General features: G+C 39.1%; 1 protein-coding gene across 6 annotated transcripts; it reads right to left on the minus strand.

The window, feature by feature from the left end:
• Positions 1-1,425: 1,425 nt before the first annotated feature.
• On the minus strand, positions 1,426-24,163 carry synj1 (synaptojanin 1). Of its 6 annotated transcripts, none has more exons than XM_065258014.2 (31): positions 23,845-24,163; positions 22,791-22,938; positions 22,395-22,481; positions 21,874-22,141; positions 21,545-21,770; positions 21,361-21,444; positions 19,627-19,688; positions 17,572-17,668; positions 17,260-17,435; positions 16,989-17,070; positions 16,744-16,896; positions 15,217-15,382; positions 13,978-14,001; positions 13,445-13,636; positions 13,279-13,363; positions 12,967-13,107; positions 12,700-12,892; positions 12,463-12,621; positions 12,222-12,378; positions 12,013-12,130; positions 11,485-11,697; positions 11,288-11,366; positions 10,531-10,693; positions 10,263-10,448; positions 9,796-9,927; positions 8,197-8,235; positions 7,881-7,927; positions 7,566-7,746; positions 6,847-7,166; positions 6,695-6,715; positions 4,347-4,484 (listed from the first exon to the last, which is right to left on the minus strand). In XM_065258014.2, exons 2-30 carry the CDS (start codon positions 22,912-22,914, stop codon positions 6,698-6,700), a joined length of 3,972 nt encoding a protein of 1,323 aa, XP_065114086.1. In that variant the 5' UTR covers positions 22,915-22,938; positions 23,845-24,163; the 3' UTR covers positions 4,347-4,484; positions 6,695-6,697. The 6 variants fall into 6 exon arrangements, with proteins under 6 accessions (XP_065114082.1, XP_065114076.1, XP_065114083.1 ...); XM_065258013.2 differs by having other exon boundaries at positions 6,695-6,718; XM_065258010.2 differs by lacking the exon at positions 6,695-6,715 and having other exon boundaries at positions 1,426-4,484; positions 15,217-15,373; positions 23,845-24,161.
• Positions 24,164-24,491: the final 328 nt, after the last annotated feature.

Genomic DNA, 24,491 nt, shown 5'->3' on the forward strand with positions numbered 1-24,491 from the left:
GGAAGTGAGAGATTACAAATTAAAGGACACCAAATAGGACCCGGTCCCTACATTTACTATTTTAATATAATACTTATTTTTTTCACTTTGAGTATAATAAGTAGTATTATTTAGCAAATATCATGACTTTCTTTTATAAAAACAATATCGTTAATTTATTTAAATTTATATATATTTGAATAATATTATGCAATTATATACATACTGTAATTGTAAAGTATACGCATACACTTGCACACACTTATTACGCAATTAATTTGTAATGTAATTTTTTTTACAGTGGCTTTGCTCACTTTAACTTAATATAATACAATCTCTATTTTGCATATAAATGTATATTGTCTGAAACTAATTTAATATCTTTATTTATTATTTAAAACTAATAATTTAAAATCGTTTAGCCTTCAGTTCAGTGTATACACTTTTATATACACTGAAAAAATATCTTGCACTTAAAGGGGACATTTCACAAGACCTTTTAAAGATGCTAAGTAAATCTTACTCCCAGAGTACATATGTGAAGTTCTAGCTCAAAATACCACATAGATAATTTATTATAGCATGTTAAAATTGCCACTTTGGTGGTGACAGCAAAAATGTGCCGTTTTGGGGTCTGTCTATTAAAATGCAAATGTGCTGATCTCTGCACTGAATGGCAGTGCCGTGATTGGATAGTGCAGATTAAGGGGCGGTATATCCCATTCTGACATCACAAGGGGAGCCAACTTTTTATCTATTTTTTCACATGCTTGCAGAGAAAGCAAAACCAAGTTACTGGGTTGTTCTTTTTCACATTTTCTAGGCTGACAGAAGCACTGGGATCCAATTATAGCACTTAAAGGCGGGGTGCATGATCTCTGAAAGCCAATGTTGACATTTGAAATCACCTAAATAACAACACGCCCTACCCCAATAGAATCTGGACCTTCTCTTGATAGACCCGCCCCACACATACGCAACCCAGGCAATGATGTCGGTTAGTAGACACGCCCCTTACTGATAATTGGCTATAAGTGTGTTTTGGTACTTGGCCCAAGTCCCTTTTTCAAAGTGTTTGTAAAAAAATTATGCACCCCGCCTTTAAAAAAGGAATAAGAGCCAGATTTTCATGATATGTCCCCTTTAAATGTTTAAGTTTAAACAACTTGAATTAATAAGTCATTTCAGCTTTTTGACTATATAGAAGTTGCTATTATTCTAAAACAAATTTTTAATAACCCAAGTATATCAACTTGATTTTTTTATTTATACCAACTTCTCACTAGTTAAGAAAGTTTAAATGACTTAAACTCAACAAGTTTCTTTTACAGTGTACAATCTTACAATAACCTCGATAAGGCCAGTTTTGGTTTGCTCATATGTCTGCTGATAATACCTGTGATGTGTTTTGAAGCAGCCAGTAAAACAATGCGACTACTATTTCATGGTAAATTACCTTTATTATTGCATACATACAACATCAATTGCTCCATACATAAATGTGCATATTTGGTATGCACTTAAACTGCAGTTTTATACATACATGTAAGGTTAATACCACTGCTTACTACTAGTCTAAAAGCTATGAAGGAACGTTAACTTCACAAAAGGAGTTAATTAATTCCTCTAAAATAAATCATACATAACTAGCACTTGCTAGTGTCAAAATTTAGTGCTTTCGTTACATACAGTACAGAACACCTGAACAAACTTCTAATGCCTTTAAATCATAAGGTGTGACACTGCATTCATCAGCCATCAAAGGAAGACACAAAATTAACCATAGCCTGATACCTATCTGTATTCTGGAGATATTCACAGTTCGGAATGCATCTTGTAATGGTTTGCATTAATACATATTCCTGATGATTGGCAAAATTTAGACACCTTTCACAACCAAACCCAAAGGACAGTGTCCCACCAATTTAATTTTAGTAACCCTTTCAGTAAAACATCTAAAATTTGTACCATAACAGTAATAAGCACTCAGTTAAATTTTGCAGTCATTGCTTCCTGAAAAACCCACACACTTTAACGTACTATGAAGTTTTTTTGTATGCCCTTGAGGCACAATGAACATCCTGCATAACATGTTCAAACGGCAAGAGGAATGTAAGAAAAATGACTGTACACACAAAATCAAACGCTGTCTGATTTATCCGTAATGCATCTTTAAAGTCTGGAATGTTAAACAATTAACATGACCAATAAAAAAAGCTGAATTATAAGTTAAGAATGTTCTAATAATAAAAAATCTGTCAAAAGGCTTTATGAACAAAACACAAAGAAAGCCTGGATCAGTGTTATCTGTTGCTTCAAATACTAAACAATACCATTCATAATTCAACATCCAGTTGCGTTTGTTTATTAAAAAGCCTGCTTTCCTGCATCAGATCACTTTTATAATGAGGTTACGCCATAATGACTCTGTGATCACATGACCCTCAACGATGACAACGCAAACACACAAGCTCACTCTCACGTACAGCAAGTACACATAAACACACTCCAAAATACAGCACGGTATTCCTCTACACAACAATAAATAGATTTATCAAGGCTTTAAGAAGCCGTCAATTGAAATGAAAAAGTACGCTTTCAGTGAGTGAACAAGTACACGTCTATTGCACGAAAAGAAAGCACGAATCCTGCTATGACCAACACCCCTCCTTCTAATGAGAGATCGACTGAAACCACCAAATGAACACACACAGACATACAACACATTTGTTAAATACAGCAGTTCTGTACCGAAAGCACATATTTATATAAACGAATAATGATGATAAAGATACGAACTAACATCTCGAACGTGAGTTTCAGTCTGCTTTCCAAAGCGCTTGGTGGAGGGATAACTGCAGTGCACTTTATATATGCTGCAAATGTTTACAACTAGTTTACACGTTTCCCACGTATTCACCAACTATGAATATGTATAGAAGATATATTTTGAGAAAGCTAAGCATGTTAGTTGTGCAACAGGGGTGGACTTTTTGGTGGACAGAAACAAACATCTGTTAAAGCACAAAACACTTGTATGTACTGTACACATCACAAGCACTCTTACTGAGTAACCATCTAAACATAAGCAACAAAAACGGGTGATACATTCATGAAAACAATAACAAAAATACCTGAACTCGGCTCAAGGTCAAGCCCACTTTATGGATATGATGGAATAGGATAGGTCGGACACAGCCAGGCATTTAAAATTTGTGCGTTTGAAACAAATGACAGCATAAGTTTTCCTTTTCTGCACTGGAGTGTGATAAGAAATGTTAACTCGGTCAGATATGTATTTTAATAACGTCCTTATTGCCCAATCAGGTGGCGTGTAATAACAATGCGTCATTAATAAAGGACTTAATGTGCAATATAATAAAATCTGGCCTTTGAACTGTAAAATATTACACACGTGTGTGTGTATAAACAGGTTGTTATATAGGTGACAACAAGCACGACCTTTACGTTCCCATGTTTTAATAGCTAACACCCATGTTAATTTCCTCCCTATATGCCTGCCGTTGGCTAAGAGAAGACGAAGAGCTTTGATAAACCACACTTTTATACAAACCATACACGGATAATAGATATACAATAATATAATCTCCATATTTTACATACACGCTCTTTCTCAGCACATGGTATCACCTCCCTGTGAATTCATTTCTGGAAGGGGCGTTCCTGATGCTGGTATTAGTCCTGTTCGGGTTAGGAGGGGGAATTGCCGGGAACGCGGAGTTGGAAAGAGACGCCCAGTTGCTGTCCGTGTCAAAGCCAGATCTGGGAAGGCTACTAGGGGGTTGTGGGAAGGCAAGTGATGTGGAGGCGGGTGGCAGCGGAGCACCTGCTGCCGGAGCCTTTCTGGATGGGAGAAAGTTTGAATCATCATCAAAGGTGACCCAGTTCTGGGTCTGTTTGGGTGGGGCGGGTGCCACAGCGGGACCTAAGGATTGTTGCCTGGAGACTGAAGGGGGTAAAATCGAACTGTGAACCATGGCAGACATGGCTCTGTTGAGGCCAGGTTTGGATGGTTCAGCATCCTGTTGGATGTAAAAAACAGGTGTGAGCGATCGTTGGGGCGATGACGTAGAGTTGCCGGTGAAGGGGTTGGTGCTGCTCGGTCTGGGATGGGGATCGGCAAGGAAGGGATTAGGGGAACAGCGAAGGGTCTCTTGAGACCTGCTGCGGGAGGGGATGGGGGGAGGCAGAAGACACTGTGCACTGCTGGTATCTGAAGCTGAAGATGGGTTTTGCAAGGATGAGAACAGTGAAAGGGAGCTGGATAACGTGGAGGAAGAGGAGGAAAAGGTGGCGGAGGATGATGATGAGCGAGGGAGGGAGGCAGAAAACGTGGAGGAAGAGGAGAGAAATGTGGAAGAGGATGATGAGCGAGGGAGGGAGGTAGATGACGATAGGTTCTGGAGCAGAGACTGGGTGTAAAGCAAATCAAAGGGGTCTGGTTTCCATTGTGCTTCATTTTGGACGCCATTCATGTTTTTGGCCTGTGAAAACAAAACACACAATGATTGCATTACACAATAAAAATCAGTGCTATGATGTACATTATAAGCACATAATAATAAAAAAAATTAAAGTCAACATTGAAGTCAAAATTAAACCTAGTGGAGCTTAGCAATTACAATGGCAAAACCATGGGTTTAAAAACACCAACGTACTTAAATTAACGTGTTTGCAATCTAATGGTGCGTACACACCAAACGCGAATTCAACGATTTGCGCAAGTGGTTTAAGTGGCAGCCGGTGCCTCATCTGTAAAAGCTAAATATGTTTTCGGTGCGTCATGGAAACCTATGTGCATCGCGTGTCATGTCAAAATACGTGCCAGCTGAATACGCGTCGAAAGAGGTTCACGATAAAAGAGCACCTCACATCTCGCAAGATAGTCACTTAACACTAAACTTTAATTACACAAGAAATTTGAGGATCTAGCAAACAAGAGCGTCATTTTTATTATAAACCCTTACAAAACGTCTGGAGCAGGCACGTTTTCTGACATGACGCGGGATGCACAAAAAATTTCTTGAAATATTTCACTTTGTGTGCAGGTAATCTTGCATATACAAAAGTTAGCTTTTTGAATTAAACTACAAAAATTTTTACTTTTCCATGACATATTTTTACATGACGATCTACACACAGGATGAAACAGAAGTCACGAGCCGCCACTAGATACAGTGTAGATTACATACAAAGTCAATGCAAAGACGCAAATAGATGCAAACTTGCGTGGGGCGATGCAAATGACGAGAACTGGGTGTCGCGATTGCCGCAAAAAAGCGTTTTTCGCCTCAAATGCGTCTTCAGGCAAAAAAATTCACATGACACAAAGTTAAATCCCACGAGTAATCTAGAGCGAACGTGATGCCTTGTGTTTGGTGTGTACGCAGCATAATGGGGCGTACGCACCGAACGTGAATTCAATGATTTGCATGAGTAGATTACATACAAAGTCAATGCAAATAGACGCGAACTTGTGCAGGGAGAGATGCGAATGACACAAATTGGGAGCAGCGATTGCCACGAAAGTACGCGCTATCCAACTCAAGCAATAAATTCACATGACACAAAGTCAAATCCTGCGACTAATCTAGAGCCAGGAACGTGATGCTTCGTGTTTGGTGAGTACGCCGCATAATGGGGCGAACACACCAAATGTAAATTAAACGATTTGCCAATGCAAAGACGCAAATAGATGCAAACTTGCGCAAGGAAAGATGTGAATGACGCGATTGTGCCCTGAGATTGATCCAAAAATGTGCTTTTCGCCTCAAATGTATCTTGGCGCAAGTCGAAGATATTTAACTCAAGCAAAAAATTTGCATGACACGAAGTTAAATCACTTTATAATAATTTCTACAAATCACAAATGTTAATTTCACTTCTTTATGGTTTTCCAAAGAAAAAAGTTGTCCTTATGATATTTTAAACAATGATTTTTTTAATCCTTTCTTATTTTCCTTTTTGACTGACATTAAAATGGTTTTTAACCCCCTCCCTTCCAGTCAACCCAATCTACTACTCTATATATAGCCTATAGCTATGTTTTATGATCCGAGCAGTTCCTGATGTATGGAATATGATGCCCTACAGTTTTTCTCCTTGAAAATCCAATGTCATATTACAAAGGCGCTTATATAAGCAAAATGAAACTTGAAAGTAATTTCATGTTGATTTTAAATAAAAAACATAAAATAATAAAATGTGAGACCTTTGGCAATACAATTAAGATCTAAAAAATCTGACAAACAATAAAAAAACAACATTATAAAGAATCAAAAATACAAATATCACTAGTCTGTGTACACTACATTCTGATATCATTACTTTTTTTTCATCCAAGCTCTATAAAACACAAACATACAACACTTAATACAAAAATAAATGATACCCACATAAATACTGGATAACACTTTTCTTGAACCCCCTTCAGTTCAACTTTAGTAACCTCATAAGCCATCAGTCAAGTTTTTTTATCTAGTAATTGTAATTCTAATAATGACACTGCCAAGGGGTTCAAGTTAAGTCTTACATTGTACATTTCTGACAAAGAAATATCAAAAGAAAGATGGAACGAGGGAAAACCAATGACAACATGGAGTGTTCTGTGATGTATGAACACCGCATACATCGTGACTACAGGCTATGGGGGCCACGAAGACAACGGAAAGACTAGAAATTACTTATTTAGTACCTGTCAACCTGAGGATTGCTCCTGCTAGTGAAAGAGAAAGACACATGCATCAAGAAGAGGGAAACATGGCAATCACAACCACCCGGACAGCTTAAAACCAGATTGAAGCTAGTAGATATCCATGCAGAGGTGGGCAGTAAAAGAGAACTAACCTGAGATGCTGTAGCCGGAGTAGAGGGAGGAGTGGCCTCAGGTGGCAGTCCATGAGTTGACCGGCTCCTGGGTGGAGGCTTGGGAGAAGCTAGTCCAGGCTGAGGGCTGGCAGAAGCTCCAGTAGATGATGCTTGGGCAGGTCCAGCAGCTTGAGGTACCAAAGGGGTGGGAAAGGTGGGCTGCATTGGTGGAGGAAGCTGGGATTGAATGGGTGGGGGCACCTGGGCTTGAACCGATGGCTGCATTGGAGAGATGGGCTGAGGTTGCATGGGTGATATCATCTGAGGTCTCATGGGACCTGGCAGTGTCGGGGGAGGACCTGTAGGACAAACACCCGTTTTCATGTCAGTTCTTAATGTATGAATGTCTTGACAGTTTACCCAAAAATTTATCTAAACCTGTTTGAGTTTCATTATTCTGTTGGACAAACAAAAAAATATTTTGATAAATGATGGTAAGCACGCAGTTGACAGTACCCACTGACTTTTTATAGTACTTGTTTTTCCTACTATGGATGTCAACGGGTACCGTCTGTGTGCTTTGTGTCATTTATCAAAACTACTTCTGTGTTTAACTGAAGAAAGACACTCACAAAGTTCAGAATAACATGAGGGTGAGGAAATGATGACTCATGATTTTCATTTTGGGGTGAACTATCCCTTCAACAAAATATTAAGTCAAGTGACTTCAATTTTAAAGCTAAGGAAAAGAAACAAACCCAGAGGCAGATCAGCTGGTTTGCTCTGGGGTTCGGGCCTTGGTGCTCCAGGGTGATTATCAGATGTGGGACGAGGGGCTCCAGGATGCACCTCTGCTGTGGGTCTGGGGGCTCCAGGATGAGAAGGAGGCGGAGGTCTGGCTTGAGGAGGAACACTGATGACTCCTGCTCTGGGTGGGATCTAAATATATATAGTATTGTTAATGTATATACTATGCTACTATTGACATACTGTATAGATTAATATAGTATTTACATTAGTACAGCGTATCCACATTATTTATTATATTTAATTTATATTATACTGTTACCCACCGGCCTTGGGGTACCACCAGGTGCTGATCCAGTGGCTTGACCTCGAGCTGAAAAACAGAAGATATAACAATGAAAAATATATATATTTTCCATATATTTCCAACAGTATTATACAATCATTGGCTGCTTTGCTATTTGATAATAGGAAAAGTGATTTCCAAAAAGTGGGATAAGCAACCCGGCAGGACTTAAATTCTACTAATTCTCCAAGGTTTGCTCTGTTTTGGATCTATTTTGTGGTTTACAGTCGTGGGGCATTGAGAAGATTACTAAACCAGATCAATTATATCGTTTGTCATCATGGTGTGAAACTCACCAGCAGCATCTGCACGTGCTAACGCTGGACTTTTTTGTCCTTTTGTTAGCATGAGGGGAAAGAATGAGCCAAATTATTTCCAAGTTTCACATATTACAGCCTTTGTCAAGAAGTAAAAGCATCTATTGTATTTTCACAGGATAAGTGATCAGAAGGTTTGTATAAGATAAGAGATCCTTTCTATCCTTCTCTACTCAATTACAAAAGCTGTATCACCTATCAACCCATCACTCCACACACAGAACTAAATCATAACCATTAAAGCAACTGAGACTTCATGCGCTGCAAGATGGTTTGAACTGACCATCCAAACATTACATGTAGGTCAGGCTAATTCTTTTAGCAAGCACAGGAGGTCTCAAATGGCTGGAAAGTCACCATACACAAAGCAACCACTGCAGAAATCTACATCTAAATCTGTTTACCTCCATTGTCAGTGACATCAAAATCTAGATTGACAGGCTCGGCAAAGCCTTTAAAGGAAATTCAGCACACAATAATCAGCTTTATACAGTACAATGCGAAATTCACACAGCAAAATAGCCAAAATACACCTGGCTACAGTTTACAATTACATCTGAACTACTCATAAACGGGTAAAATAACTAAACAAAAGTAAACACAGGCTGGACTGCTGATGCATTACCTGCTGAACCTTTCCTAACAGACGTGGGACTTTTCCCTCCTTTGGAAACACCAGGACATTATGATGAAAAAAATAAAAAAACAAGTGAAATCAGGATATCTGACATATTGAGTGCATGTTTGCTTCTTTTCTGCTATGATAACTGTGAGATAAGCCGTATTTTAGTCACTTAAAGGAAAACACCACAGTTTTTCAATATTTTACTATGTTCTTACCTCAACTTAGACTTATTAATACATACCTATCTTTTTCAATGCGTGCACTTTTAATCTTTGTACAGCGCTTTTTGAATGCATTAGCATTTAGCCTAGCCCCATTCATTCCTTAAGTTCCAAACAGGGATGAATTTAAAAGTCACCAAACACTTCCATGTTTTCCCCATTAAAAGACTGTTACATGAGTATTTAAGAAAATAAGTATTGTGGCACAAAATAAAACTTTTGTTTGGAGCCATAGGAATGAATGGGGCTAGGCTAAATGCTAATGCATTCAAAAAGCGCTGTACAAAGATTAAAAATGCACGCATTAAAAAAAGATAGGTATGCATTAACTCATCTAAGTTGAGGTAAGAACATAGTAAAATATTGAAAACGGTGGTGTTTTCCTTTAAAATCTTCACTAACTAGAAATTACATCACCTTTAATAGCATCATGAAATAGACTTAAAAATGCTGAGTTATTTTCAACTCAACGTAGGGTCAAAAGGGGACAAACCCCATTGATGGGTTAAATAAACCCAGAAAATTGTTACATTTTACCCAACAATGGGTTAAAACAACAACATTTTGGATTGAAACAACCCAGCGTATGTTAAATTACAACCCAACGAGCTGGGTTTGACTCAGCATTTTTACACATAAAAAAACAATTAAGCATCCCTGGGTGTTAAGACTGAAAGATCAAGATTCTTCATATAATCCAGTTAAATATGTCATCCATCCAACTTGTATCACCTGAGGGTGGTGGTGGTCGTTGTGGGGGTGCAGGTCGGGCTGGTGGGATATTAGGGCGAGGTGGAGGTGGGCGTTTTGGCTCCAGTGTCTGATATGAAGGCGCTCCAGCCGGCTGATATTCAACAGGAGAACCTTAAAAATGACATCATCTTATTATTATCACAAATGAGTGTCGTAAAGCCTTAAACTCAGCTGACTACACTGCAAACCACACTGAAACCTTAATAACACAAATACAGGCTCTGTAAACTGCTGAAGCACATCTGGAACACCACTTTAACTGCACTTTGCGCTTTTTACCTGCCAGTTCCCTTCTACAGGATGCTGGGCTTAATCCTCCTTTTAGCAGTGTCGAAATAAAGCAAAATTAATGTACGGTGTATTGAGGTATAAGAATTGGCTGATATGTAACTCAATAATTTAAAATGTACAAATTCAAACTATTAATTACGTAAAACTTGCACTACCCTGTGGTGGTCCGGCTGTGCGTGGAGGGGCTCTGCTGGGCCGGATTGGAGGAGCAGGCTCTCCTTGGGTGGGAGAGGGGCAAGGGCTGCCGCGAGGGGATGGGGTGGGGGACACACCCGGCTCACTGCCCACTCCAGGCTGTAGGTTCTGTTGTAAGATATCTTCAACCTCCTCGTCCACGTCACCTGTCCACATCATACAACAATTAAACAATTGTGTCTTAGCATTATCTTTATTGTGGTAAAACTATAATGGCATGAGACAGACCTTCCATGTCAAACTCCTCTCCCATCTCAGAGTTTTCCGCTAGCAGGGTAGAGCTGCTGGATGTCGGAATACTGCCACAGATTCTCTCCACACTCATTTCCTCTTCAAGACTCTTTATCCAACCAGAACTCCTCAGACGGATGTCTATGGTCTTTCCATTTACCTGCATGAGTGCATAGAAAGGTATTAAAGAGGCCATGGCACAAGACTTTTTTAAGATGTCAAATAAATCTTTGGTGTCCCCAGAGCACATATGCGAAGTTTTAGCTCAAAATAGCATATAAATAATTTATTATAGCATGTTAAAATTGCCACTTTGTAGGTGTTTGCAAAAAAGTGCCGTTTTGGGTGTGTCCTTTAAAATGCAAAGGAGCTGATGAAATTAAAACACTGATCACAATGACGGTGGTTTGTTGCAATTAAAACTCAATTGTGCTTTTCTCTGCACTAAATGGCAGTGCTGTGGTTGGATAGTGCAGATTAAGGGGTGGTATTATTATAATAAGAGCTCCTTATGACATCATAAGGAGAGCCAAATTTTAACGACCTATTTTTTCATGTGCTTGTAAAGAATGGTTTACCAAAACTAAGTTACTGGGTTGATCTTTTTCACATTTTCTAGGTTGATAGAAGCACTGGGGACCCAATCATAGCTTTTAAACATGGAAAAAGTCAGATTTTCATGCCATGGCCCCTTTAACATTAAAATGAACATTTAGGGTGCCCTACAGAATTTAGAGATTTCATAGTGACTTACAGTAGAGGCGCTCAAAGACAGAGCAGCCAGCGCAGAGTAGCCCTCCAAAAACGTCACCCACATTTTCTCCTCAACAAACCTGTTTAATGGTAAAAATAAACCACTGATTTAAAATATGATACATTTTGACTTTGTTTGATAACAAGTCATATAAAAACTGACGTAAGCACTGATAAGAAGACGATGGAATTTTCTACCTGATAAGAATGACCTCCCCGAAGTTGGCAAACTTGTCCAGCAGGTCGTCAATCAAAGCATCATCGAAATAGTCATCGGGACCAGATGAGCAGAGAGAGACAAGGATAGTGCCATCAGGTGGACCCTGATGGGCGATCACTTCCTTATACACCTGATGTCTGGCCTCTGGATCCACCTCTAGCACATCCATGTCTATGATGGCCACCACAGGCCTGCAAGGACATAGAGCTGTTAAGTACCTTCATGGTTGCTTTAAATGACCAGGATCTGCCCAAGAGGCCATATGACTAACACGTAAGCAACCAATCATGTTTCACTTTATTCCATGTCATGGAGATGTCTCCACAATAACAGACCGTTGTGCAACCACCATTCATAAACATCTCTAAAGTTAATAAGTAATTTAGTTTTCACTTCTATACTTTGACAACAACTCACAGTAAAAACATAAACTGCAACGCCTTCCTGCAGTACTGCTGAAAAACACTGGAGGGCAGCAGTTGAAAGTCAGATTTATTTGCTCTTACCTGTGATCAGAGGTCTTTAGCTCTGCTCTACCATAGTACTTTAGATCTCCAGGGCTCCATGGGTACGGATCTTCCTCATTCACTGAAGCTCCGACTACATTCAACTCCATCTCTTCTGCTGTAAAGGAAAGTTCATACCAGCTTCAGGCAATGCAACTACGGTATAATTTTTTTTGCATCTTAAGTTTGGATAACTGAATGCATGTTACCGGTTTTATCAAAGTTCCACTTTCTTCTCTTCCAAAGCACACGGTCGGTCCAGGCAGGTGTGCGGCACTTCTCACTGGTGTCGTAGTCCTCAGAAAACAGGTCATATTTGTAGGTGGGAGCAAAATCTAGCTTTCCTTCAATGAAACCCCTAAACACCTAGATTATGAATAAAAAACATTATGAATAAAATGATAAATACATAAAAAGTCTGCTGACATAATTTTGTTTTCCCAGATGTACCTGTCCAGCATTCTTCTGCTCCACCAATTGATCTCCACCGACCAGAGCTTCCCAATTCTGCTGTTTAATCAGCTCCTTTACCTCTTCATTGGGCAGACTTATCCGGTAGTTAAAATCTCCACACCAGAATACGTAATCATGGGAGTACAGCAGACGACCCTAAAATTTAAACAAAATACTGTACACCAACCAAACTGAACAGGACCACCAGAAATTCATTACCTCATGACTGTTTACCATGGGGAAGGAGAGCTTGCGTGCAATCTCGTTGTAGTCATCATTCCTCTCCTTGACCTGTGATTGGCCAGCAGCAAAGTGCGAGCACACGAAGCAGATGCTGGTGGTGTGGAAGAGCATCCGGATGGCCACACCCCCTTTATTACCAGTGGCACCGCCCATTCCGGTCTTTACAGTATCAACCGCAACATCCCTATTTGAGAAAAACAATGCATTTTATGAGAATCATGTCAACTATCTAATAAGAATAAATGGCACAGTACATACCTGATGAAAGGTGCATGCTGAGGGCGTATGAAGATGAACAGACACACACCCACCAGCTGCTCTGAGGCCAGCAGCACATATCTCTGATCCCGTGAGATGTTCTTCTGTAGCTCAGCGGCCCACAGCTTTTGATTGGTGGTGCTGGCAGAGGAAATAAAAAATCTTGTAAAAATTACTCAATCAACGACACAATAAACACTAACTACTTATAAAAAGAAAGTGTGCAGCACCACACTTAGTACACAGGGAAGTTTGCTTCTGCTTACTCTATAACCACAACAAGTGAACCTCTTACGTATAATCAAATTTTACCTTGCGCTGACAATATTGCCTGCATTCAGCTCCACCATTTCCTCAAAGCCGATAGCGAATATGTCCACGGGGTTAGATTTGCTATCTGTAGGAGCAAAACATGCAAAACATCCGTGAATCCAGTAATCCAATTATAGGTTTTTCTTATTTGCATCAAAACACACACCTTGAAATTCTGGGTGACCAGCTTTTTTAGGGGCGTCCAGAAGCCAGTCATTGAGGGTGTGGTTACGAAACGCAATGCTACGAAACTGCTTGCCACCATTTACGTTCCAAGTGCCCACGCACACTCTGATCTTCTTGGGTCGGGTGTATTTGTAGTGGTTCTGACACATACCCAACAGCACCCTAGGAGAAGCTACGTACAAACACAAGAAAATGTGTTCACCAAAAACCACAATAAAGGCTTTATTAGTGTATCACAGATATGAAACGATGTCTTATCCATGCAATACACAAAATAGACAATCCACCAGTACTGAACATATGGCATGGAACACAATGAAACACACCACACATTTAATTTTGCCCTTGAAAGATGACAAAAGACACAACACATTTACAACAAGACTTCACAGCGAAAGAGTGATAAAATGGAAGAATGCACAATGTCAGAGGTGCTTAAATAAACTTGTTAATGAAACAACTGAAGAGCCATAAACTTTTTATAGATTTATGGCCGGTCTGTGTATACTGTACCTGACTGTAAAATTGGCTCAGAGACTAACATTGTAAGCAGGGAGGAGGGAAAGAAAGAGAGGGGGGAAATAAAAAGGGAGGTTAGCAGTCAGCCGTTAGACTGATAACAGCATGTTTATCACACCGAAAGCAGTCTGGAGATCCAGATTAGCTGTGTCAATGAAGAAATTCATCTTTAAGTCCAGACGCACAGAACTGAATTTATCACCTGCAACAGACTTATGCTGCATACACACCAAACGCGGAGCATTGGATTACTAGTCGGATTTAACTTCGTGTCATGCAAATTTTTAAATATTTTCAACTTGCGCGAAGACACGTTTGAGTTGAATACCACATGTTTTCATGGCAACTGCGCCGCCCAATTTGCATCGCCCCTTGCGAGGTTATATCTATTCACGTCTTTGTATGTAATCTACTTGCGCAAATCGTTAAATTCGTGTTTGGTGTGTATGGCGCATTACAGTATTCTAGTCTATGTAACTCAAGAGTTCACGTCCTCTTGAAACTTTCAAAGCTAATAAACATTTATTCTGTATTTAAAATATTTTTTACTAGCACAATATTTTAACATTAAAATATTAATTGATTTTTTGATTCAAAGCAATTTGCAGTGCATTAAAGGTATACATTTTATCAAGGCTGTCAACATAAAATGTTACAGCGGGTTCACACCAGCCGCGTTTGAGGCGACAAATTCGCGTCTACCGTGTCTAGTTTGCTGCTTGAACATTTTGAGTTTACTCACTTCATTCACGCGTGAAATTGTAGTCATCAAGACATTCATGTGGAAATTCGCGTCATGGGAGGAGCTTCTGCGACTCCGCTCGCTTCCTGTAATCACGTCACTACTAGATCAAGCTCCTGATTTGTTAACGCGGTGCGTTTATCCTGCAAAGTTACAATTTTTCAACTCACGCATTTGCCGAGGCAACGCTCAATTCGCACCATTCGCGCGAACTAGACACCTCCAGACGCGCGTCAAAGCATCTTCACAATTAGTTAACATTGGAATGACTCGCGCTTGACGCCTCTACCGCAGCTGGTGTGGACGCAGCATTAAAGGGGTCCTAATGTGCTTTTTTACAAAGTCTTGATTTTGTTTTTGGGGTATACCAGAATAGGTTTTAATGCTCGATTGTTCACATATTTTACATCACTGCATAGTTTAGAAAAGCTATTTTAGTGCACTTAATTTTTTTCGTCCGTGTTGAAATGGGACTGTGATGTATATCGTACCATACAGGCTGCTGGTTGTGAGAAGGGCTCGTGCTTTATCTGCAAGGTCACTGTTAAGGGTGCTGCCCAGTCTCAGTACGTCAATGGCTTCCTGCTTAGAGCTGTCAAAGAAGTTGTTCTGGATGGTTCTGGTGACAGAACGAGCACCGTCTTTCAGCTTTCCACCCTACGGAGAGTAAAGAGAACACAAGAAAACAAATAAATTAGTAGGGGTGGAACAATGTCAACAAATAACCAAACAAGAAGAGCTAAAAAAAAAAAAACAGTACTGTGCAAAAGTTTTAGGCCACCATGCCATAATTAGATGTGTCGTTTATGCAATGTTATAGTGATCATATATAATTATTTCTCAGGTTCTTTATTAGAATACAACCAGAAAATACAGGAAATGTGTATATGGTATTAAAAACCGTATAAAAGTATAAGCTGAAGTGTCAAGTATTTAGGGTAAACTCCCCTTCCACTTGAGCAATAGCAGGCAACTCAACCTATATGAAATTAAACCCTAATTTCTCATTCTAATCGAATGACTTCAGGACTTCAGTCTCCTCAAAAAATCTCAAAATGTGTTTCATGCCAAGAGAGGTCACACTAAATACTGACTGATGCCTGAAGAAGACTTTTAGTTTCGAAAATTGTTTTGTTTTTAATTTTGTGTACATAGTTTGTATCTTAAGAAAATAGATTGAAAAATAAATATGGAGGGACATTAAAACTAAGTATGTATATAATATACATAAAAAAAAACATTAATGATTTTACACTCAAAAGAACATCAGGGTTACGCTTATATAATATTTATTAAATATTGTGTATAGCTAAATCTGAGGTCCTTATAATGTTTTATACAGAGAATTAAACTTGAGAACATTGTCAGCAGCAGTAATCATTCTTTCTCCTTGCAAAACAGAAGAAACTCAAAGCAAAGTGATCACAGCTTAAATCACACAAGTATAGCCACTGTCAACTTACCACACAGGAAGGGGAACATCCATAGGAAAGCAGAGAAAAACAGCAGATATGAAGTTAAAGAGCAACACAGACAGTTTTATAGGGTGATAAAATGGCACTAACCTTTAGCTCTCCACTAGGACCCCATTTGCCCCTGTTTGTTTAAAGCACTACTAATTTATAACATATATCATATACTAACATTTATCATATACAGTAGCTGATTATGATTTTGTTGGACAACATTTTCTTCCTAAATTTAGCATTTAACCTTTATGGGATAAGAATCTAACTGTATGTGAGATTTATACATGTCTAGCACTGCAATTCTGTATGGGACACTGCAGCTCATTTGGATAAGGGTAATCTGTCCACCACGGCTCCAATGATCTGGTCGCCTCAAATGACCAACTCTCATTAGGAATTAACGACTTCTACTGTAAATCGCTATCAGTGTGAATACCCATTTACAGCACATTAATTACAGGAGACAAATCCCCTGGAGCAACCCGGAGTAAAGTGTCTTGCTGAATGGCTTAAGATTTGAAAGTTCAGCAACTTTATGACGACACACACCTTAGCCTTGCCATCCAGAGCACCGGTGCCTGCGTAGATCTTGCTGATGGAGTCTCCATTGGTGGACCACATGGTTCGGAAGACCTCCTGAAACCGTGCCACCAACTGAGGCTTCTCAGTCAGTCCCATGTCTTCCAACTGTTTTGGAAGCATCTGAAGAGTAGAGATATAACAGATAACAATTAAACAAAGAAAGTGAATGTATTTGCAAAAAGTAGCTGTTATAGTGAATAAACAGAACTTGCCTCCAGTGCAATGAAGGCCTGGACGCTGTTCGTCCTATCCAAGCAGTCTAGACAATTGGAACGGATGGTTCCCGCTTGGCACCTGCGGTGGGAAAAAAAAACTGTATGTTTATTATTTTAAATAATTGTAGTAACTTTTATCTATGTAGGCAGCATAACTGCAAACGTTTTTGTCATTCTAAGAATATCTGCATTAGCTGACATCCGCATCTGATACTTTAACAATATAAGCAGTCACATGACTGGCTGTACTGGCTGTACTTCACCTTACCTCTGAATGCCGGACTCTGTTGAATGGCTAAAGAAACCACATTCCTCCAGAAACTTGCTGATCTGAGGTTTCAGAACAGTGGTGAGCTTGTCTGTCTTCCCACCTTTAACCATTTGATGATAGTCGAAGTTCAACATTTTCACAGCGTTGGCGTGTTCTGAAGCTTTTAGGTGACTCTGTGGGCGAAGACAAAGACTTCCGTAACATAACACAACAATCGTGTGTACAAACCAATTTAGACATTTAGGCATTGAAAGAAAGCTTTGTAATCCATCCAAGCAGAAAATTTTTAGTGTTTGAAATAACAATCACCTGGAATGCTTTGCTGAGCATGTGCTCACCCTCCTTCATACCCAGCAGGTTGATGATCACCTGTTTGCCGTACAGCCTCCTCAAAGCACTGAAATGTCTGGACAGGTGACACAACACAGGGTTAACATACACTTACATATATATTCAAATGAAACAAAAGAGAATACATATACGAGTAGCCAATTTTTTTTTAAATAAGCAGGAAACAAACTGTAGCCCAATTGGTAGAGCACTGTGTTAGCAATACAAAAGTAATGGGTTCGATCCTAAGGTACACACATACTGATAAATATAAAGGTCTGCCAAAATAAATGTAAATATAACACTAGCAAGTCTGGATATGAAGGGATATTTAAAAACCAAGCAAGCTAAAGAGACACAGATCAATGAATCAATAGATAATTATGGATGGACAGGAAATAAATGTGGCTGCATCTACTTCCACTTTCATCACCACCTGAGTCAGCACTCCAGGGAATAAAGCAGTGACTCATGATGTCCGTCATGTTTTGAATGAAAACCAGAGCGGTTGGAGGCAGGGCTGGTTAAGATCGCATCGTGACACAGCACGTATTCAAGATAAGGCTTGCCTAATGCTGATTTTAATCATTCCAGAAATTTTTTTTCTTAGATCAGGGCAGAGTGGCACCCTATGACTGCATTGTTTGCATGTTATCAATATAAAGTACTAAGGAAGGATGATTTTAGCTTTCCTTGAGAAGGTCATGATGTTATTGACTTTCCCCAGCCCAACAAATAATTTACAACAGGCTCACAAAGGCTGAAGTTCAAAGAATTCAAATAATTTACCCTCACCTAAAGGAATATTAGGAACACCTGTTTAATTTCTCATTAGTGCAATGGTGTAATGGTGTGGGGGATGTTTTCTTGGCACACTTTAGGCCCCTTAGTGCCAATTGGGCATTGTTTAAATGCTACGGCCTACCTGAGCATTGTTTCTGACCATGTCCATCCCTTTATGACCACTATGTACCTATCCTCTGATGGCTACTTCCAGCAGGATAATGCACCATGTCACAAATCTCGAATCATTTCAAATTGGTTTCTTGAACATGACAATGAGTTCACTGTACTAAAATGGCCCCCACAGTCACCAGATCTCAAACCAATAGAGCATCTTTGGGATGTTCGTGCCCTGGATGTGCATCCCACAAATCTCCTTCAACTGCAAGATGCTATCCTATCAATATGGGCCAACATTTCTTAAGAATGCTTTCAGCACCTTGTTGAATCAATGCCATGTAGAATTAAGGCAGTTCTGAACGCGAAAGGGGGTCCAACACAGTATTAGTATGGTGTTCCTAATAATCCTTTAGGTGAGTGTATATTCATTATATATATATATTACACTTGAAGACCATTACTGTAGTGAGTGTTTAAATAGTTTGCTGTGAGCTGCATGCATTAACTGTAGGTACTGATTTATGGTTTGAACTACAATAGTTTTGTACAATAAAGGGTTTTTCATCCAATGTATTTGCTAACTATTAACTAGCTAGCCTAATGTAGTACCGCATGTTTTTGAATTCAGTCTAAAATAATGTACAAATGCAGACACATTGCACATCTCATGTTCTTTTACAGCACCATGCACCACAGGCGTTGTGTTTTAAAAATAAAATCTTTTTTAATTTTAAAAAAGGATCCTGTGTGTTCTATAATGTTATGTCGAGCTATTTTTGAATGCAACAACACATCCTGTGTGAAATGGGGTCTGGTCTAATATCAGTAGGTATTTTTGAAACTACATAGATTAGGATCTAACATGACAGACCGTTCTCATCTAGATGCTGTTCCAAAGCAGAATTAAAGCAGTTTGCATACGCAATATGGGGTGCAAATATATGGTATTTGCATATGCAATAAAATCTAGGGCACAGTTGATAAGACACAAGCCTTTGGTGTGAGAGACCCGGGTTCGAATCCACTGTGACACACCATGTGTCGCTTTTGATAAAAGTGCTAAATGAATAAATGTAAAAGTAATGTAATGCAATACAGCATTAGAATTGGGACAAGCTAAATTTCAAATACCTTTCAAAAGCCGGCGCGTTTGCTTCAAAACCACGGGACAGCTTAACACGGTGAGAACCAACCTTTAGGGACAAAAAAGGAAAAGCAAGCTTTTTGTGACTTGTTTAACTTTTTAGATAGGAATAAATTAAGCCACAGAGCAAGAAAAGTAGACAACTGTAAAAAAACTGAAAGACAGCCAGATGCAAGTCTGAATTGCCTGCTGTGGAGCTGCATTTGAGGAGAAATGTTCAGGCTATAAATATGAGGCAGTGAACGATTCATTATGTCATAAGCTCATTGAAGCCTGAAGATCACTAAAGTAAACAGATACCAACGATAACAGCGAAATTCACACAAATCTAGATTCACAACATACTAACCAGACATGATTTGTGCTTTAGATAACGGTCTAAACTTGTTGCTTATGTACACCTATTCCTAGGAAGCTAAATAATAGCTTGTTTCTGCATGACATTTGACTAACCACTCTCACAATGTAATGTTTTGTGTGTACCTAAAGTATAGTCATAATAGGTTCACTATACAGAAAATCTTCCAACCTCTAGGCTATTAATCAACTGAAACGGTCACGCCTTTAGATGAGTTCTCCTTTTGCCATACAATTGGTATTCACTATGAAGTATACACTTAAAAAAAAGGCTACTAACTAACAGCACTACGTTGTACAATTTAGTAGTAAAGTTTTAGAATGTTCATACATTTTCTTTGGGGGGGTTGAAAAGGGATGAACCGTACACAAGGGGGGCCGCAGTAGCCGTACGCCGAAAATTTTTAAGAACCAGTGATGTAAACCATTTGTTGTTTGACTACCTGCATGTCAGACAGAGTCCCACCCAATTCTGTTTGTTCCCACTGCAGGTCCCTGTCATTAATATTTCATACATATAGAATGACAACAGAGACAAGCTCACATTACCCTGAGTTTTTTTGGAAGAGAAAAAAAAGTGTCTTGTGGCAAATTTCACTTCCTTTATGTTGCTCTTCGAACCATGGACAAGGTGTTGTTTCATAACTAAGTATGTCATAATCATTACCAACAGTGGTTTCCCATCAGAAACAACAGCAGGAAGGACATCAATGATCGGAATTGAACATCATCAGATTCTCCGTAAAGCTAACCTGCTTAGCTCACCCATCCGTTCATGATGTTCCAAACACGTGTGACATTATTTTTTGGAGCACAAAACAATGTGCTGCAATTCCTAATTTTATGTTTTATGAAAAAAGATATGGAACAACATGAAGTAAATGACTACAAGACTTTCGTTTTTTGTAAGCTTCCCACCAAAAGCAGTGACGATAATGTCTATGCAATGTCAGGAAAAAGTTTGCCGCCTTAATTCAATTTCGTAAGGATGCAATAAATAAATCCTTTCCTAAATTTGTATCAACTTTTATCAACTGACATTGCAGAAACCCTTTACAGCAAAGAACAGATTATCCACCAGATAGAGCTAAGCCATTGAAATACCCGCTGCTGCTGGTTGCCATGAGGTCCTTTTGGTTCTCGACTTTGATTCAGCTGCAACAAAATCCCCTGAAACGAGTTTTTCTGATAATATGAATAGAGGGGGTCAGCATTGGCCATGAAGTGGAAACATAAGAATAAGTTCACTATGGTTACTCAACAGGGGCTTTGATCTCCAAGAAGCTTGGATACAGCTCAACGAAAATATCTACCTCAATCTCAGTACATACTAAGCATCATATTGATTCAAAGCATTTCTGTACCTGAAGACCCGGCTGCTCCCAGAACAGAGGTATTGACCCTCGGATCTGAATGAAGGATGACACCTTGTCGTCAAGAAAAATAGCCTGTGGGTAAAATCAATAAAAACACTTAGTCACAGTAATCTGCACTACAGTGCATTAGTATAGAAAGATTAAAGGTGAATAACTCATATTGTTTACATACCTGTTCAGTCTCCACAAAGTTGGCCACCTGGCCATCGTCATTCGTCCCCCGGACGTTGAAACGCGTGCCCGCTCTCTCCGAGCTAAGCCGAGAGATTACGCAAGCTTTGGCCTGCTTGTGCCCAGCGTAGATAGTACGGATCTCCACCCCACCACACATCAACCTCAACAACCAATCATCACAGTTCACTCCGTAATGTTTGAGATGCAGGTGCAGGGACTGATTCCTGTTTGAACATGTTATATAATTACAGTATACATCCATTACATAATAATTACATATATGCATGAAATTCCACCTATGTGTTAACTATAATGATTTAAACACACCAGAAAAAGCGGTTGTCGGATATGTCTTCTCGGATTCTACGGTGTGCGTTCAAGCTAAGGTCCAAACTCACTCCGGTGGAGGACCATGCAAAATAGAAGTTGCCGGAATTTAAGATTTTTCTGACGTCCGCGATCCGGTCCTCATCTGTGGGGTCGTTCTTAAGAGAGACGAAGTCTGTTCCAGTCACTCGAAAGACTTCGGATTCTTGGATTTTTCCAACAGAACTACAGCCTGTTACGACCACCAGGCTGTGTAGCATTGAATCCCCTGTAAAAGAGAGAGAAGCCGCATCAGATTTCAGTCTGTAATATCTTATATTGAAGTAGGAGACTATGCAAGCATAATAACTATTGCTCAATGCCTTTGCCACCCATACATTTTTATTCTGCTACATATTAGCAAGTGTTTGGGTGAGATTTCAGACCACTATCATTAACAAGATTAAGGTGGTTTCCTTAATCTGACGTCAAGAGGGGATTTCAATTTGTTGTGATGACAAAAACAGATACATAAACAGTACCAAGGTTGAGACGAAGAACTCCCAGGATCCCATACGCATCCAACATCTTGGTGTATGCTGATTTGATGGTCTCCTTCTCTACTGCCGCTGTGGAAAAGCATTAAGTCATTTTAATGTCTAGACAACTGTAATAAAATCATTTTGTTGCTTTTCCATATAGGACATTCTGGTAATCAATTTAAATCAAATTCTAGAACATATCATTAATAGATAGTTAATGCGAAGGTTATGGGTGAACACAAATACTAATAAAATGATATGTATTGAATGCACTTTGGATAAATACAACCAGATGCATAAATGTAAACAGACCGTTTTACATTTTTTTTATTTAAATTAAATTAAAAATAGTATTTGAGAATGACAGTTGTCTAAAGTGGTTACAAAAAGTCTTACAGAGAACGGCGACGGCTCCAGACTCAAACATCAGGCATTCTTCTTGATTTCTGGTTTCCACAATCACACTGTATGGAGGTGGGTCCAGTTTATGATAAATACGATAACCTTTGCTGAAAGCCATGGCTCGACACAACCTGTTTCAATGCTATATGATAGGAAAAAAAGATTTTTGTCAAATGCATACACCAAGGACTATAATGCATGTTACGTTTACCATAACACAATACACTAAAATGGCTTAAGATGCTGATGTAAACATCTCAGACCCCCAAGCGGCCTGATACAGACGAGCAGGTGTATCAAATGTCGCATTATGCATCCACAATAAATCCATGTGCTTTATAAATGCAGTCTGTCATTGAGATCATACATGAGCATCAACATATGCGAAAGAATGTGCATCATTCGTGCTATTGTAAATGCACGTCCTTGTTTGAAATCAGAAAACCACATCCGAATCAGGCAATTATTTACAATAGCAGAAGCAATGTTAGTTATGATGCTGCATTACCAACGAGCCGCTTCAAAACCGCACACAAACCAAAAAGATGCAGAATAAAACCAAACCCTGCAACTAAAAAAATGTCCGGCACAAATCAACTAAGCCATTCAGAAAGAGAATGACATGGTGCTCAATGCAAAACAAACCACATACATTCAGCCTAACTATGAATATAGTGCAGAATATATGGTGCAGAATACAGTCTAACCTTGGGCCAGTCTCAGCGTGTGGCTAAAGGTTGGCTTAAAATAACGATAACGACCCATACAACCATATACACAAAAGTACTATAGCACCAGTTAATCTGTCAAAATCAAGCAGTAAGAGAAACTGACAGAGCATTGAGCAGGTTGATTTGATAACCACCAACGGCTAACATTAGCTTGCTAGCTTTTCATCATCGCCTTCCTGAACCATATAAACAAATCACATTTCTTCCGATTTCAGCTCCGTGTTGTTACATTTCTACGTTTTATGCACAAAATCAATGATTAGGTTTGTATTATTTATTTATGACAATGCTTAATAGTGAAATGTATGATTGTGTACCTGTCAGAGTTGTGTCTGTCTTCGCCCGGTTGGATCGTATTTGGCTAATATAGTAAGAAAATGACTAGCGGGTGAGGTAGTTCAAACAAATACAACTGAAACCTAGAAAGGAAAACGGGAGATATTTTCTGTTACACCCTTCGCCGCTTCCGGTCCCTCAAATTTGAGTCGTGATGTAGGAGAGCGAATCGTTAGTTTGACGTAAACACCACTTGTTTGGTGTTGAATGCAACGGTTTTATGAAGAGATGCGAAACGACTGAAATAAAACAAAAAACTTGAACGTATGCAAGAGAAACGACCATTATCTTGGACAAGATGCGCCCTCTTCTGGTAATATTATTTTAGGACGAACTTAGTTTTACTCTTTCATCTCCAGTTTTTATCCAGTTCAGTTAACGTATGTAGACTCCTCCCATTATGTACGCCTATTCAACGTTACCGTAACACTTGAAATAATAGAGACTATAGATTACAAAATGCTATACATGTGTAGTTTTGACATAAGTGCAATCTCAGCGTTGGCTTGGAATTAATCAATTGAAATTTTGTAGTGAACCGATATGAAAATACGGTAGTTTACCTTAATGCGTATTATAGTAAACTATTTAGTAATTTTTAACTATAGTGTTTTTGAAACTTACCACA

The sequence above is a fragment of the Paramisgurnus dabryanus genome, chromosome 10, assembly GCF_030506205.2.
Source record: "Paramisgurnus dabryanus chromosome 10, PD_genome_1.1, whole genome shotgun sequence".
In the NCBI taxonomy this organism is placed as follows: domain Eukaryota; kingdom Metazoa; phylum Chordata; class Actinopteri; order Cypriniformes; family Cobitidae; genus Paramisgurnus; species Paramisgurnus dabryanus.

Bases quoted from the DNA above. Each gene is read 5' to 3' on its own strand.
- synj1 (XM_065258004.2), bottom strand. From the start codon at position 22,914: ATGGCTTTCAGCAAAGGTTATCGTATTTATCATAAACTGGACCCACCT. The intron at 15,383-16,743 runs GTGTGTGTCGTC...TACTCTCCGTAG, and splicing joins CTCTGGATGGCAAGGCTAAG to GGTGGAAAGCTGAAAGACGG. The intron at 11,367-11,484 runs GTAGAAAATTCC...ACCATTAAACAG, and splicing joins GGGGAGGTCATTCTTATCAG to GTTTGTTGAGGAGAAAATGT.